At 39.2% G+C, this 14578-nt stretch overlaps 2 protein-coding genes and 1 long non-coding RNA gene across 5 annotated transcripts in view; 1 reads left to right on the top strand and 2 right to left on the bottom strand.

The window, feature by feature from the left end:
- The window catches only part of LOC110988129 (uncharacterized), a 498416-nt gene that overhangs the window by 108653 nt on the left and 375185 nt on the right, over positions 1-14578 (bottom strand). The gene's annotated exons all lie outside the window — the stretch shown is intronic.
- Positions 1-14578, top strand: part of LOC147799529 (uncharacterized) — a 278554-nt gene that overhangs the window by 243211 nt on the left and 20765 nt on the right. The window lies entirely within an intron of this gene.
- Positions 9646-13515, bottom strand: LOC147799530 (uncharacterized). The gene is made up of 2 exons (XM_087135117.1): positions 12411-13515; positions 9646-11881 (listed from the first exon to the last, which is right to left on the bottom strand). Exon 1 carries the CDS (start codon positions 12730-12732, stop codon positions 12418-12420), a length of 315 nt encoding a protein of 104 aa, XP_086991243.1. The 5' UTR covers positions 12733-13515; the 3' UTR covers positions 9646-11881; positions 12411-12417.

Here is a 14578-nt window from a genome sequence, read left to right as displayed (position 1 = left end):
CATGTCCTGGAATTCGTGAACACGCTGAAGAGTCTTGGGGTCACAGTGCAAAGTGACCTTAAAACAGAACCCCACCACTGAAAGAGAATGAGAAACCTGGCCGTTGTATGCTTACTTGGATCCTATCACAGACATCTATGCCATATGAATTCAAATTCAGCATTATTTTTGGAGAAAAGAAAATTCGTTGGGACCTGTTTCTGCCAAGTGCCATGGCTTTTGCAAAAGGAGCATTCCCCCAAAATAAATATGGCCCTTTTTAAATCTGTCCTAGAGCAAAAATTGACCTTAAAAAGTGAACTTCATATATGGAAATCTGTTTTCATTTGTAAACAATATTTGAATGACTTACAAGTCACAAGTCCAAGTTATTTTGCCACAAGTATGGCCTACTCCTCTTTTTCTGACTTTGGGTATCCCCCTCGTGCAGACATGCACCCTCAACGCTTAAGGAAAGAGCTTGGACCCGGTTTTCTAAATGAACTCACGCGTGCACCTGGCTCGAGTGCGAATACTATAAATTCCAATATAAATGCACTGCGCGTCTAGCTCAGCGCTCTTCATGCCAAGCGCACATAAACCTGTGCGCTGACATGTTTTGTGTGACGGCAAAATAGGAAATGTCTTATCTTGGATGTTAGTGTTATACATGTACATGTACCTTCGTCAAGAACTGCAAGATTTGTATAAACCTTGCAGTCCTGGAAGTAGTGTAAAAGGTAAATGATAACAACGTCCAACCTTAGGCTGAGCCAAAGACTACCCATACAAAAAGCAGTAACTGGAAGAAAAACCGAACCAACCAATCATGGCAACTTTTGTTTATTTTCAATGTGTAACCTTACAAGTGTCTTGGTTAAACAGCTACCGTAGCCTGGGCCTATTTGACTACATTTTCATGATTTGAAATGTTAACAGTCTCCTCCTTTATTTCTGATTACTTAGACTGGCTTTTTTTACCCCTACTACCCTTACAGACAAAACGTCATACAAGACCTTCCTTAGCAAAAAACAGTCATTTAAATGGGTATATATAGCACTACACTGATGTTATACACCACTGTAAAAACAGGGTGTTGGTAAAAGTCGGAGGTAGCCAGAGGTAGTTGGAGGTACATAAACAGAAAGAAGTTACTTTATTCTTCATTAACAATAACAATTACAAAATATCCTCATTTGTATAGCGTGTCAGAACGGAGGTACATGTATAATCAACTGCAACAGTATTCACATGATTTTACTCGAAAACTTATGAAAATGGCAAAGAATTTCTTTAATTAATGCCTACATGTATGTATCAGGTGCCCGTTATTTTGTTTCCTTATTTACCCACCCTGACAACCTTAAATCATCCTAAATGGAATAATACGCCAGGCCGGAGTTAACAATAAACCAACTCTTCACTTGATTTCTGCACGTGTATGGGTCAACGCGGAGGTTGAGTAAAAGTAGTTCAAACATACAGTACTTTAAAAATTATCCAAAATTACAAAATGTCTGAAATAAATGCCACTAGTGTTTTTCTCTTTATTTATTGACCAAAACATCTGTAAAATGTTCTCTATGGCATAGCATGTCAGGCAGGAGGTAATACATGTTGTGTAATATAAAAACTATGATATGGTACATGTACATGTAACTCAATTTCCGGCATGTATGGGACGACCTGGAAGTTGATTTAAAGTACATGGAATTCAAACTACTGTAACTTGAAAAATCATCAAATATGACAATATTCAGGATGAATGCTTACAGAAAAAATCTTTATTTTATTTTGTCATTAAATTTTAGGGCAGTTGTTTTTTGTGTATACATGCCCAGTGCATGGTGGCGCTAAAAAGGTATAAAAATAAATGTGTATCGGGGCAGGCTGGCAGGGGGTCACAGGGTCATTGCAACAGGTAACTTTGAGTTGTTGTACATTGTAAAATGTTACACTCTTTGGGTAGGTAGGCGAAAAGGAGAGGCAGTGAAGGATAGGATAAAGGAGACGGGGGTAGAGATGTAAAGTGGTTAAACTGGGGAGCCATAAAGATGAGAGACTCAGGAAGTACTACAAAGCTGCTCGTGTGATAGTAACCTCATTTATGTCTTTCATGGGAACTCTTGCTCACAACAGAGTGAATTTTGTTAGCTTATTGCTATAAAACTGAAAGTAAAACTTGCTGTGGAGCTCCTTATCAATCAGTGTTGGTCATTGGATGATTCCAAAAGATAATGTATGACAAGGAATCTAATGTTTACAATTCAAGATACACACTTGGCAAATTTTGAACTAAACGCATCCCAATTTTTTGTGAAAATAAATGAGCAAACGTTTTACTTGATACATGTAACTGTAGTTTTAAAAGTGATTTCATTTTACAAATACATGTACATGTAAGTCTTAATGTTAAAGTACTCTGTTGAATTATTCGTATTAGCGACAGAGGCAATTAATTAGTAGTTGCATGACACCGGGGGTGACTATGGAATTAGCCTGTGAGATAACAGAAGCATCTTTGAAGGATCTTCCAGTATATTAACATCTGTTTACAGGAAAATTAAATTGCCTGTCATTTTTAATGTCACATCAACATTTTAACAATTAGTTTTTTGATAACTTCTTTTGAACAAAAGAACTAACAAAATCAGTTTCTGCATTGAGCTTGAAAACAGAGTTCAGTCAATGCAGATACATCCCACTGAATTTGCTTTAAATCCTTCCGACATTGACTACATCAAGTCTGGGCATTTGCGTCACAGAGGGGGGCAAGGTGATCACTGCCCCCTTTTTCCTTGAAAAAAGGGCGCTTTCCCAGAGAAAGTTCTTGTGATGCCCATGGGTCTACATGCAGAAATTCCTACTACTGGACCGTGAGGTTTCGAAGGCCGAGTCTCACAGCTCTTCTTTGAGGCTGCATTGCAGACACATCCAGTGACTGGCATCCAGCGGCTGACCACATACTCCAACCTTTGAAACACACTCAATATGGAGCCAATTGAGATATCCCTCGCAGAACAACATCTTTTTGGATTCTTGTGTTACAATCATCAGTGATGTAACAAGGGGACCATGTTGCCTCTATCAAACTATTTCTGATATTCACCAAGTAGGTCATGGTGTTGCCACTATTTGGGGGTTGGCGAGATATAGGAAGTGCAGACACTGACAAATTGGTATCTTTGTGAAAAATCCTATGATTCCTGCAGTCTTTTTGGGTTGAGTCTTGACTTGGTTGCCAACTATTTGGTCTTCAAACTTCTGTTACAACCAGTGGTCTTTATTGATTAGCCTTTTTTATAGTTTGACAGACGTTTATTTAATGTTGTTCACACCATGGTTACAGAGTAGAAGATGAATTAAGTTTTACAGTAGTTTGCCTTAGAATGTACAATGTCAAGCAGAAAGATAAAGCACACGTTAAAGAACAACATTTAGGTAAAGGGTGAAGCATAAATTTGCCTTTGTACCCTTAGGACAATACAAGACATGAAAATGTGTTTTGGCAATGACACACACTGACAAACACTGACAGGCAGGAGATAATACAATGCATCAAAATCCAATTCTAGTCGGTACAGGTGATGTACATGTATTCAGAAAGAATTAGATTACAAAATCTTGGTAAATAATTTGTTTTTAGTAAATAATTGAATCCACTGTAATTTGCCATTTTCTACCTAGACAGCTGCTAAGAAGTTAACATCCACCCTCATGCTTTTTGAATGAATAACATTTTTCAAGTTTTATTTTGTTTTCCAAAAATCTCGCTCACACCGGAAAGTAATAGCCATAATGGTTTTAGAGGGTTTCCTTTAAACAAAAGTGAAAACAAGTGCAGAAGCTGTGAAAAGAATGATGTTGAAATTTGTGCCCCTGTACATTTTCAATGGGCTGCTCAAGTTTGTTGCTTCTACTTGCCTTTTATATGCATGGGTACATAAATAAGATTTTATTAGTGAACTGGCCTATTAAGACAGAGTGTAACTGAAATAGTACATGTATATTACAGTCAGTGCCCAATAGGATTCTGTTGATACAGCAGTTAAGTTTTCTTTTGCATTTTACAGCGATATTATCTATTAACTTGTTGTCAAAAGTAACACCCAGGAATTTGGTCGATTGCAGGATTTGGATTCAGTGGTTTTGGATAAACTTAAAGAGAGAGTTATTGGTCTTCCTTGTGAAAATGACTGCAATTGTGTTGGGATGAGATAGCATGAAAGCCCATATTTCGCACTAGAAGAGAATGTTGTCGAGACGTTTTTGGATTTTCTTCTCAAGAAAGAGATGTTTCTGTTGGACTTCCAAATTGCTACCGGTATACAAGTATATTACCAGTATCTGCATATTGAGAAACTCTGACATCAAGGAGGTTGTGAGAGTGATCAAAATCACGAGCAGTGGGCTAATAATGTTGCCCTGGGGGACAACATTTTCTGGGATTCTTTCAGTGGAAAGGGTTTTAGTCTTACTTGTACCAGTAGCTTGCATTTTCTAAGAAGCTTGTTTTTCAGGCTTTGTTGATGGCCGATTCAAGATTAAGGATGTGGTATGGAGTGGATAAGGTGGCAAAATGAAGATACAATGTATGGCAGGATCTTTCCCGAGTTGGAGAATGGGAATGAAGTTACTATCTTTCTACTGTTTGGGACATTGAGAAGTGTGCCAAATCATGTTGAAGATTAAAAGTATTCCTTGACTTTTATGGGAAAATGTTTGATGTCCTTGTTGTTGATTCCATCTTTGCCAGGTGTTGTGCATTTGGAGGAATCAATGGCATGATTCAATGCATTGATATTGATTGAATGGTTCATCAATTACATTAAAGTATCATTGTTATCATTTAGATTTAGATTGTTTTCAGTGTCTTGTTACATGTAAGTATTAATGGAAGAGGGACTGTAATTTTCAGTTCTACTGATTTTGGCAAAGTTGTTGACCAGTGCCTTGGTTTTACCAGAAATGATATCATTGCCATTGTAGTGTTAAACTGGATACTACCCCTTGTTTGGATAGGATCAATCCATTTGATCTTGTTTCTGATAACTTTTGCGTTAGTCTTGAGATTATATTATTGCAAAATCTTTGCAATTCTTACTTTTAGCAGCTTTAGTAGTTTTCATTGCAATGGCGCATACATGTACATGTACCTTTTTATAAATTGTCGTTTATTAATTGAGATTCTAAGGTTTTTCAAAGCCTGATTGTGTCTTTCCATGTGAACATAAAAGGCACTGTCCAGTTTGATGGTTCCACCTCTGACTTATTACAATCAAGAGTGAAGTCAAGGAGTGTTGTGTTTTGGTTCAAACCCTGTTTGGCATCTTTGCCTTCACCCAGGCAGAGGATGGGAACTACATGTACATGTACACTGTACGTGTATATTCACACCAGAAGTGACGGCGGCTTTTTCAACCTTGCCCACCTGAGAGCAAAGACCAAACTGGAGGCAGTACCTCCCTGAAAACAGCTCTCTGCAGATGATGCAACATTAGTAGCACACACATACAAGAGGGACTACAATGACTTTTGTTGCGCATGCTTGCAAGGAGGTTGGTCTTCTGATCAATCTATAAAATACCAACATCATGGGGCAAGATGTCAGCTCCATTCCCAACACCTAAATTGGTGACAACACATGAGGGGTCATAGACAATTCCATCTGTATGTACCTGAAACTGTGTTCATCCATTTTGAGCAACCTCTCTCTAGACGCTGAGCTTAGCTCCTGTGCAGGCAGAACATAAACAGGTATGGCCCGCCTACCAAGAGGGTTTAGGACCACTCCATGCTTACCACCAATACCAAGATGCAGGTGTTCTGGGCCTGCATCTATAGCACTCTTCTTCACAGCAACGAGGCGTTGACCTGCATGTAATACTCCTGTTAAGAACTCAGACTCAATGCTTTCTGAATCTGCAGCCTGAGAAGGATACTTGATATCACCCGGGCAGGACTGTGTGCCTAACAAGAGAGAGAAACAGAGAGAGACCAGCTGGAAGCAGGCTGTCAGAGCAGTAACCCTGGCTGGCGAGCAACAGAGAGAGACCAGCTGGAAGCAGGCTGTCAGACCAGTAACCCTGGCTGGCGAGCAACAGAGAGAGACCAGCTGGAGACAGGCTGTCAGAGTAGTAACCCTGGCTGGCAAGCAACAGAGAGAGACCAGCTGGAAGCAGGCTGTCAGAGCAGTAACCCTGGCTGGCTGGAGTTAAAATGGTGATTTAATCTACCTCAGAGGGAGGGTTTGGCATTGAACCAAAATGCTGTTTGCTGAAACGCATCCGGTTTTAGCCTGCGCATTGACATAGAGTTACATAACAGCTTTTCTTTGGTGCGTTTTTGTTATAAACAATGAGGTATACAGTGTAACCGCATCATCATCATGCTGAACGACCCGTGCAATGCTATCATCCTACAAAACTGCCATTACAACATGGAAAAAAGCGGTCACTCTCGCCTGCCTCTCCGTGGTATATTGCCAGAACTGCCGCTGTAATCGGGAAAAAGCAATACATTTTGTTTTATTTGCCTTCTAAGGATGCCTAAGACTGGTAATGTGTCTGTAAGGCTGTGGACTGCTGATGAGCATTTTTCTAGGGCAACCATCATTTGTTGCATCGCAATGATATCTGAACAAGTGTCTCCCGATAGAGCACCATGTTGCAAACATAACACAAACTCTGGTACACGGGTGAGAATCAGCATGTTTTTACAGTAAGTATATCGGCAACCAGTCCAAACCTGCTTCAAGCACACGCCAGCCATGTGTGTATGTAAACACACTTAAGTGGGATTAATTTAAATGAAAGGAAGTTCTTCATGACCCCAAGAAAAGGAGATAAACCGTTTTGGGTTAAAGCTTCCAAATTAAAGTGGTTCCAAAGGCTTGGTGGGTTTTAATTTTATGACTGCCACCTGTGGTGAATGACCATTTTAACTTTTACCGTTTTCACTAACACAGTGTCTGAACATAGCCTCAGGTGCAGCTCCATTGTCTTCCCAGACTGGCAGATGCCAACAACCCTTTAGTGGTTGGGCAGTGGTCATTTCTGCATGTGTCGTTTAGCACAATCCAATTTGTTGTTGGAGGCTATGCAAGGGGAAGCTAGAGTTAGGGAACTGTGTGATGTGTTAACCCTGGTGCCTTCTCCTATTAACCCTGGTGCCTTCTCCTGTATTGAGACAAACAAGATTGTTATTGATGTCATCAATAATTTATCCATTGTGGTCAAGTTAAGAGTTGCCACACAGCAGGTTAAGACTTTTAAAATCACAGCCAACAATGTAAGGCTTGCTTGTACATGTACATTCAGTGATCTGATTTGGAATTCCACAGAAGTGTTGGAACCTGTTTTGTACTTGACGGCAACACCATACCAGGTACTTTGTCATGAAAGCACACCCACCACCACTTTTCTGGTTAGTATTGTTTCTATCATGTCAATAGACATCACAACCAGGTAATCTAACATTTTTGTATCATCTTTCAACCACATTTCTTGGATGTAAATAATATCTGGTGGGCCAAGAATGGATCTATAGCTTTGTTAAATTCTTTGTAGTGGGCTATGAGAGATTGTGCATTCCATTGTAAAATAATTCAACCTGTGATAATGAGGTTCATAATTCATAATGATGTGTTTGGATTGCCTTAGGGGAATGACTTGCATTTTGCTAGGTAGACTACATGTACATACATGTAGTTGCTTGTGTTCCCATCTTCATTTAGTGTGATTTTGCCATATTCTGTTTTCCTTGCACCAGTTGGTGACTGTGATGCTGTTCTATGTCTTTTTTTATGTTGTCTAGATTCCTCAGGTCTAGTTTGAAGGTGATCAGTTACAGATTTTTGCAGCTGTTCTCTGGTCGTGTATCATTGATAGTATCTCAGATTTGCATTACTCTGGTGAAGTGAGTAGTTCCAAGATGTTTAGCTCACTACAGAGGCACTGGTGTCGGGGATCTATTTGCGCCGCTGTCCTATCTTCAGTTTGGGTAGTGGCATCCTTTTGTTGTTTGGCAGGTGTTGTGATTTGGGGTTATATTAAGCATATACATTGTATGTTACTCTGATGTTTTGTATTCCTCTTTCCTGTTAGATAGTTTTGCACCCACAGTGAGCCAATGCACTTTGAGTGTTGTTCCCCACATTTGCAGCCTTTATCCTGATCTTTTTGTCAACATTGCTCATACAAATGGAATCTTGGTTTTTGGCTCTGGGTAAAAATTGACATACATGTTCATATAGGTTTGGAGTTTTGTGGAGGTCTGAGTCCATGTAGACATCACTGTATGATGTGTTTTGGTCATTTACGGCTTTTAATTTGAGATTGTAATTCATTCAGAGCTTGACTGATTAATCTGTCTAGTGTTGATCATTATTATTCAGAGGGTAATTATGGGATATCGGTTGGTCCCATCAGGTGTCTGATTCCATTTTATCTTCCATTTTGAGCTGAATTTAGTCCTAAATGGGCCTGGAAAATGGGAACATCGATATTATTCATACCTCTTGATTTTGAGATATCTTGCCAAAAGGATCACAAAGTAGAGGAAGGGTTGTGAATGTGTGATTAAACATTTGCCATGCACTCTGGAGCATCCAGTGATTATGTCTGATTGTGGCTAGACCATATGTCATCTCCCAGAAGGATTCACTTCACCAATCCCTGCAACTCATATCCAAGGGTTTAACAATGTACATCTCTCACTGTTTTTGATGCTGTTTTTTCAAAGTGGCAGCCAATGGGATTATTTTTGTTTCTGCCTGACATGGGTTGTCTTTAAAAGTAGTGTATTAAGATACCGGGTACTGTCATTGTTGATCCTTGGATTTCCAGAAAATTTGAACCTACTGCTGTGGATTTTCCATGCTATGACTTGTACTAATAGCACTTTCCCTGAGAAAATTTTAATGGTAAAGTACTGTACATAAGAGCAATTGCCTTCAGGGTGACATCATATGCAGCAGTGTTTTTTTGGTCAAAGGTGCATATCATTACTAATTTTTGAGAATTGTTTGCTAGAAATTTCTAAATACTGAATGATTTTTATCAGGTAACTGGTATAGAAACCTGAAAGCTCCTTGTTGATGGGTACCGTATTTAAGGGTGTGTGGAAGTAAAAGAAAAAGAAAATCTGATTTAATTTAAAAAAAAAAATGATTTCTAAAATTATTATTATTATTTGAATCAAATAAGTACCCAACCCTGCTTTGTAGCATTAATGGGTTTCACTTTCTTGCAAAAGTAGTGATTTGCTGGTAAACTCTGGCAGGCTCAGCGAGCCTCCTGATTCAGATTCGGTTCTGACCTGCTTACAACAGCAACGTAATATATCTAAGCAGGGAACAGACACTGCTTGGACAATGCTTTTTGTTCTGGTCTGTTGCATTGTTAAGACCAGTGCTTCTCAAGTGTTCAAAGAAAACATGCAGATGATCTCTGGTAATGCAGTTTGTCTTACAACTGAAACATCTGCATGTACATGTGTGTAAACTGAAGGTCAGAGAGCCTGTGCTTTCATTTCCAGCAAACTTTCTCAAAAAGAAGTGACTTTTTATCATGGCATGTCAGTCTATTTGTTGGTGTGAAATTGATGTGTCCAGTTGCAATCCGTAGCATTCATAAAAATAACAGATTTTGAAATGAATACCATCATACCGGTACTTGGACAATACATTTATCAGATTACTTTCTCGTCTTTGCATTGAGTGGCACCGCCACTCACTGGCTATGAAAAACTCACCCTGATGTAAGGATGAGAAATGTAGGTCTGCTCTATGCAATATACTGTATTTACACTCCAGACAGGGCTGCCCTCATGCAGAAGAACTACCCTTACTAACCAAAAGCTCTAGAGATCAATAACAAATCTTCCAAAGGATCTTCAACACACCCGTCCTTTACCAACTCTGATTTCCATCCACTGTGCCTTGTAAACAATCTGTCTGGCACTTCCACTTTGGCAGCAGTGGTTGCCCCCTGGATTGGAGGCTTTGCAAGCCAAATCTCTTAATATCTGCAACAAACACAGGGCTAAAACCTCAAGGATAACTTCCCTTACACTTGAATCCGAGTGTGACTGATTAATACCTCTCAATTTGTACCCACCTTTAACTTTTGACTGAGCATGAAAAATAAAGGCGTCTGATTCAGAAACTTCAGCTGCGGATATATATTTCTGTAACAACTCTACTGGACTATACCTAGAATCTGTCTTATTTATGACTACTTGTCTACCCTCTCGATACTGGTCAGTTGTGCTTGACAGAATGAGCATAGTAAAACCCTCATAAATGAAAGAAATGTCATGTTTATGCTACAAGTAGGGTGGTGATACCCTACGGTGGTGGGGTAAGCTACAGTTTTAATTTGGGATTGATCTCTCTGGCAATTAAGATACTCAAAATACAGTTCAAGAACTGGCACAAAGAATGATTCTCACTGTACATGTATATTAGAGTTGTTTTAGTTCTACTTGAAATCAAATTGACAAATTTAGGACTGTCCCATTATTGAGATTGAGAAAATTTACACAATTGCGGATAGTAATAAATGGAGTTGACAATGATATGGATTGGTTGACCAGTAATAAAAAAGCTTATGCTGTGGGTGTTATAATTGCAAGAATAAAAAGGTAAGTCATAAGATATGGCAGAGCCAGTGGGCAAAGGCATAATTTAAGGATAAAAGGATAATTAAAGGATAGGCTAAAGGATAAAAGGGCCCTGTGCAACCTGCTCTCTCTACAGAGTTCAGCTGTGTGAAGACCACACAATGAAACAATTCAGTATATGTAATAGTCATTGAGTCCAAATATGAAACAGTTGATACGCTTCGTGCATGTGTACAAGTCACGTGGTCAAACTTTCCACAAAACGTTCATGACAACGCAACTAGCAAAATCAATTCAAATGACAAATTTTTGAAGTGACTTGGAGCTCACACTTGGCCCACACGTACTACGAGACAAACCTGTCAATGTGAACAGGCCAGAACTGTGCATAACGATAAATGAACAAAAAAAGTCACAAAGTACACTTACGTTCTGACAGAACAAACTCCTGCTAGAGAGAGGCAGATTGTCACTTACGCCACAATGAAGTACGTCACGGGACAGACTATGGACTAGAACCCATTGTAGCAGACTAATATTGATGAGGATACGGTTAATTTATGATTATGACCATGAACAATCACTGGGGCCACTTTATACAGAAAATACAACTATTAAAATATTATGTCGGGACTTTGTTGAACGAGTAGGAACACTCGAGGTTTGTGAGAAAGTGCGTGGTGTGGAAACCTGAGAGAGCCCTAGAGTTAAAGTCTGACCACCACAGAAATTTGAGAAAGCTTGACATGAAGCAATTTCAATAAATCGTAAAAAACCTGTGTATGCCAAAAGACACATTGTAACTGATCTCAAGCTTATAAGATCTGTCTCTTTGTTCGCATTTTACAAGTAAGAATCTATAATTTCCTTCAGAACTGAAGCAAGGTACTAGCCTTTTTGTTTCAATTGGTTTAGAGAGCCATCGTTTAAGGTTCTAAAGTAAACTTTACAAATGAAAAGACCATGGGATCATCAATTACGGCTATTTTGTGGGCCCAAGTTGTGGATGTTACAGCTTTAACAATTGGTGCTGGGGAATTACACTTTTTACTTAAACGAGTGAAATATAGATGTATATTCAAAGTGGTCTGTGCTTATGTGCTTTTTCCAAGACCCCTAGGCCAATCTGACCACTGTAAGAAAGCTCCCAAGTACAGCTTCCCTTTCCTCCCTTACATGTAAGTCCAGCATTACACTCAGAAGCTGAGCTGCTGAATGCCTCCATTCTGGTGATTCCTCTTCCATACTTGAAGCCCAAATGTCATTGATGCATATGGTCTGCACAAAAACAAAACAAAACGTCATTATTACATGTACATGTATGGTATTTTAAATTTAGACATACAGTATGAGAATTCTTTAATCCAAGTATTTCGCTTTGAGTAATATTCTATTAACTTAACATTGCCACGTCTTCCGGGACAAATATCGGCCAGTTTCTATTAATTTCATATGCTAGTTGTAATGGTTTCCCTAGATTATAACTATCTGGAGATAAGATCGGCCAGTATGATGCCAAAAACCAGCATGGGTTAATCAAAGTGCCAATGACCTTGGTACTTTCCATGAGCTTGATAACTCTAGGTGTCAAGGCGATTGGGGGTACAACCCAATTGTTTTCTTTTTTCCAGTCTACAGTGAAAGCATCTACTGTTTCACAACCTGGCTTATGGTATCTAGAATTAAGCCTTGCAACTTTTTAATTGTAATACTTTAGGTGGGTTTTCTTCATATGCATAGTAACTGTCAACAACATCAGATTAATTAATACTATCAGAATACAACTCAACATCAGAATTGAACTTACATGTAACTTAACTGGTTTGAGCTTGCACATCCACTTTATGCTTGGAGCAGGTGGCCTTCCAATGAGAGAGCTCCTTCACACGAAACACGCTCCTCCAAAACTTGAGGCATGGTGACCTGAGCACCGTAATGTTTGGACTGCTCAGAGGGATGAAAAGTGGAAGCAGGACGTTCATAAGAGCTCTTAACCTCTTAGCCTGCCAGACTGCTGCCTCTGCTGCCCTCTTCTGCTTAATCTTTCTGGCAGCTTGATTTTCTGCAAGGGTAATCTTGTCATCATCTTGGTATGCAGCCAGTTGATGCTCCTCATACTCCGTAACCATGGCTCAACCGTACATGCTGGAATCGGCCACATGAATCAACTTCTGTCTCTTGTTGATGGTACTGGACAGTGTTGCTTTTACGACCGACAAGGAAGGGTTGTCATCACCTAACTGGTCTACTGCAGTTTGAGCCAAGTCTTTGACTTGCCTATAAAATAACAAATAATGCTTAGTACTGGTATATTTGTGAATGAAATTTGGGTGAAACAGATAGCAACAATGGAAGTAAAAGGATCCAAATTTGTATAAAAAGATCAAGAAAATAAAAGTGTGTCTAGCCCGCGCCAGACCAATGTGAAGTGAATCTCCTATACCCTGTGCACCCCCCACAAGGGTATGCTACATGCATCATTGAAACTTCCACTACACATTCCTCCACCCATTCACAGCTGTACATTCAGCCCTTTATTCTCAAAGAAACCAAATATGTTGTAATTCTTACCCGGTCACTCACACTTTCTTTGGTATATATTCATCATAAATGGGTGTGTTCTTTATTTGATGACTTTGGTGAAGTTTTATATATGGAAATTACTGGTATTTCCTTTAATAAACTTCCTGACTGAAATGTTGGGTTTCTGGAGAAGTAAGGGGATAACGGTACATTAGCCTTTTGGTTGAATACAGGGTACATGTACATGCATGTGTTAATCATCCACAATCAGTTGTTTAAAGTTGTTTTTCTTTTGTTGCATTTCAGGACTACAGTGAGTACGCATCTATTTGTGCTGGTCTACTGACACCATTGTGCTAGTCTTTGGTGGGAGCCAGCATATAGACCATGCCCAGCCATTTCACTTTGTCACTCATCTGGTGGTCACAAAAGGACACCATTTAGGTTGACGGGGTGTACTGATGAACGGTTGACTGATGGAGCAAGGAAATTCATTAAGGCAGTAAAGGGGTGAGTTTCTATCAGGCCATTTTTTTCTTGTCTCAGGAAAGTTTTACACGTTTGTCGCTGTAATCCATGCATGCATACATGTGCACAGTGATGTTTATTTGTTGCATACTCACTGCATTCCAATTCACACCATGTACATGTACTTATATCTGATTAAAGGGAAGCCAAATGAAGCTATTGTTAATTTTGAAAATATTCTACTATTTTTCAACTTTGTATTTACCACTTTTCAAATGCTGACTCTAAATACCTGTCTGCATGTGCTGTATGACTGTGGAAGTAAGACTTCATTTCGTATTGGTTAGTTTCAGGTTTAGTTTCATGTCAGAATAACAATGTCTAAAGTCACTGTTTTTTCTTGAATTGTTCAAAACTCAAAATTGTAACCGTACTTCAAGGAGAAATACTAGGTACATGTATGTACATGTACATGTACCTTGAGTTATGGCACTTTCTACTTGTATTCACTGTAGAGGAGAGGACAAAACACTGAACTTGTTGAAAATTCTTTTTTGGCTTTTGGCCTGTTGTTGTCTTGGCAGCCCCTGTCAAGCTCTATTGCCATATAACTACTTTGTTTTGTCTACATACTGTTAATTTGTTTGCAGATCCAACCAAAATATTTTACTCAGTGCCCAGTTAATAGTTTGATAATAAACATTTCACTCTAATTGGTAACATGTACTTGCACTGCAATCAGCTCTTGCTGGCCTTATACAGTTAGCAGAGCTTTACAGTTGGCAATATTTTGTGTGAAATAACATGTGGTGAACCTAATACCGTACAGAGTTTTTGCATACTGGTACATGTACATTATGGTGTTTGGTAGGATTATACCCTGCAGAAAGGTGGCGTTCAGCAGGGTTTTTGCTGATGTCAGGGTTTTTTTATGAGATGGTGGGTGTGCCTAAGTTTTAAGTTAGGGACTGACCTCTCTACAAT

This window comes from Acanthaster planci, linkage group LG03, assembly GCF_054643075.1.
Source record: "Acanthaster planci isolate LZ-2023a linkage group LG03, COTS_SCS, whole genome shotgun sequence".
Classification (NCBI taxonomy): Eukaryota; Metazoa; Echinodermata; class Asteroidea; order Valvatida; family Acanthasteridae; genus Acanthaster; species Acanthaster planci.
The sequence above is the reverse complement of the archived record's forward strand: the minus strand, read 5'-3'. Positions and strand labels throughout refer to the sequence as shown.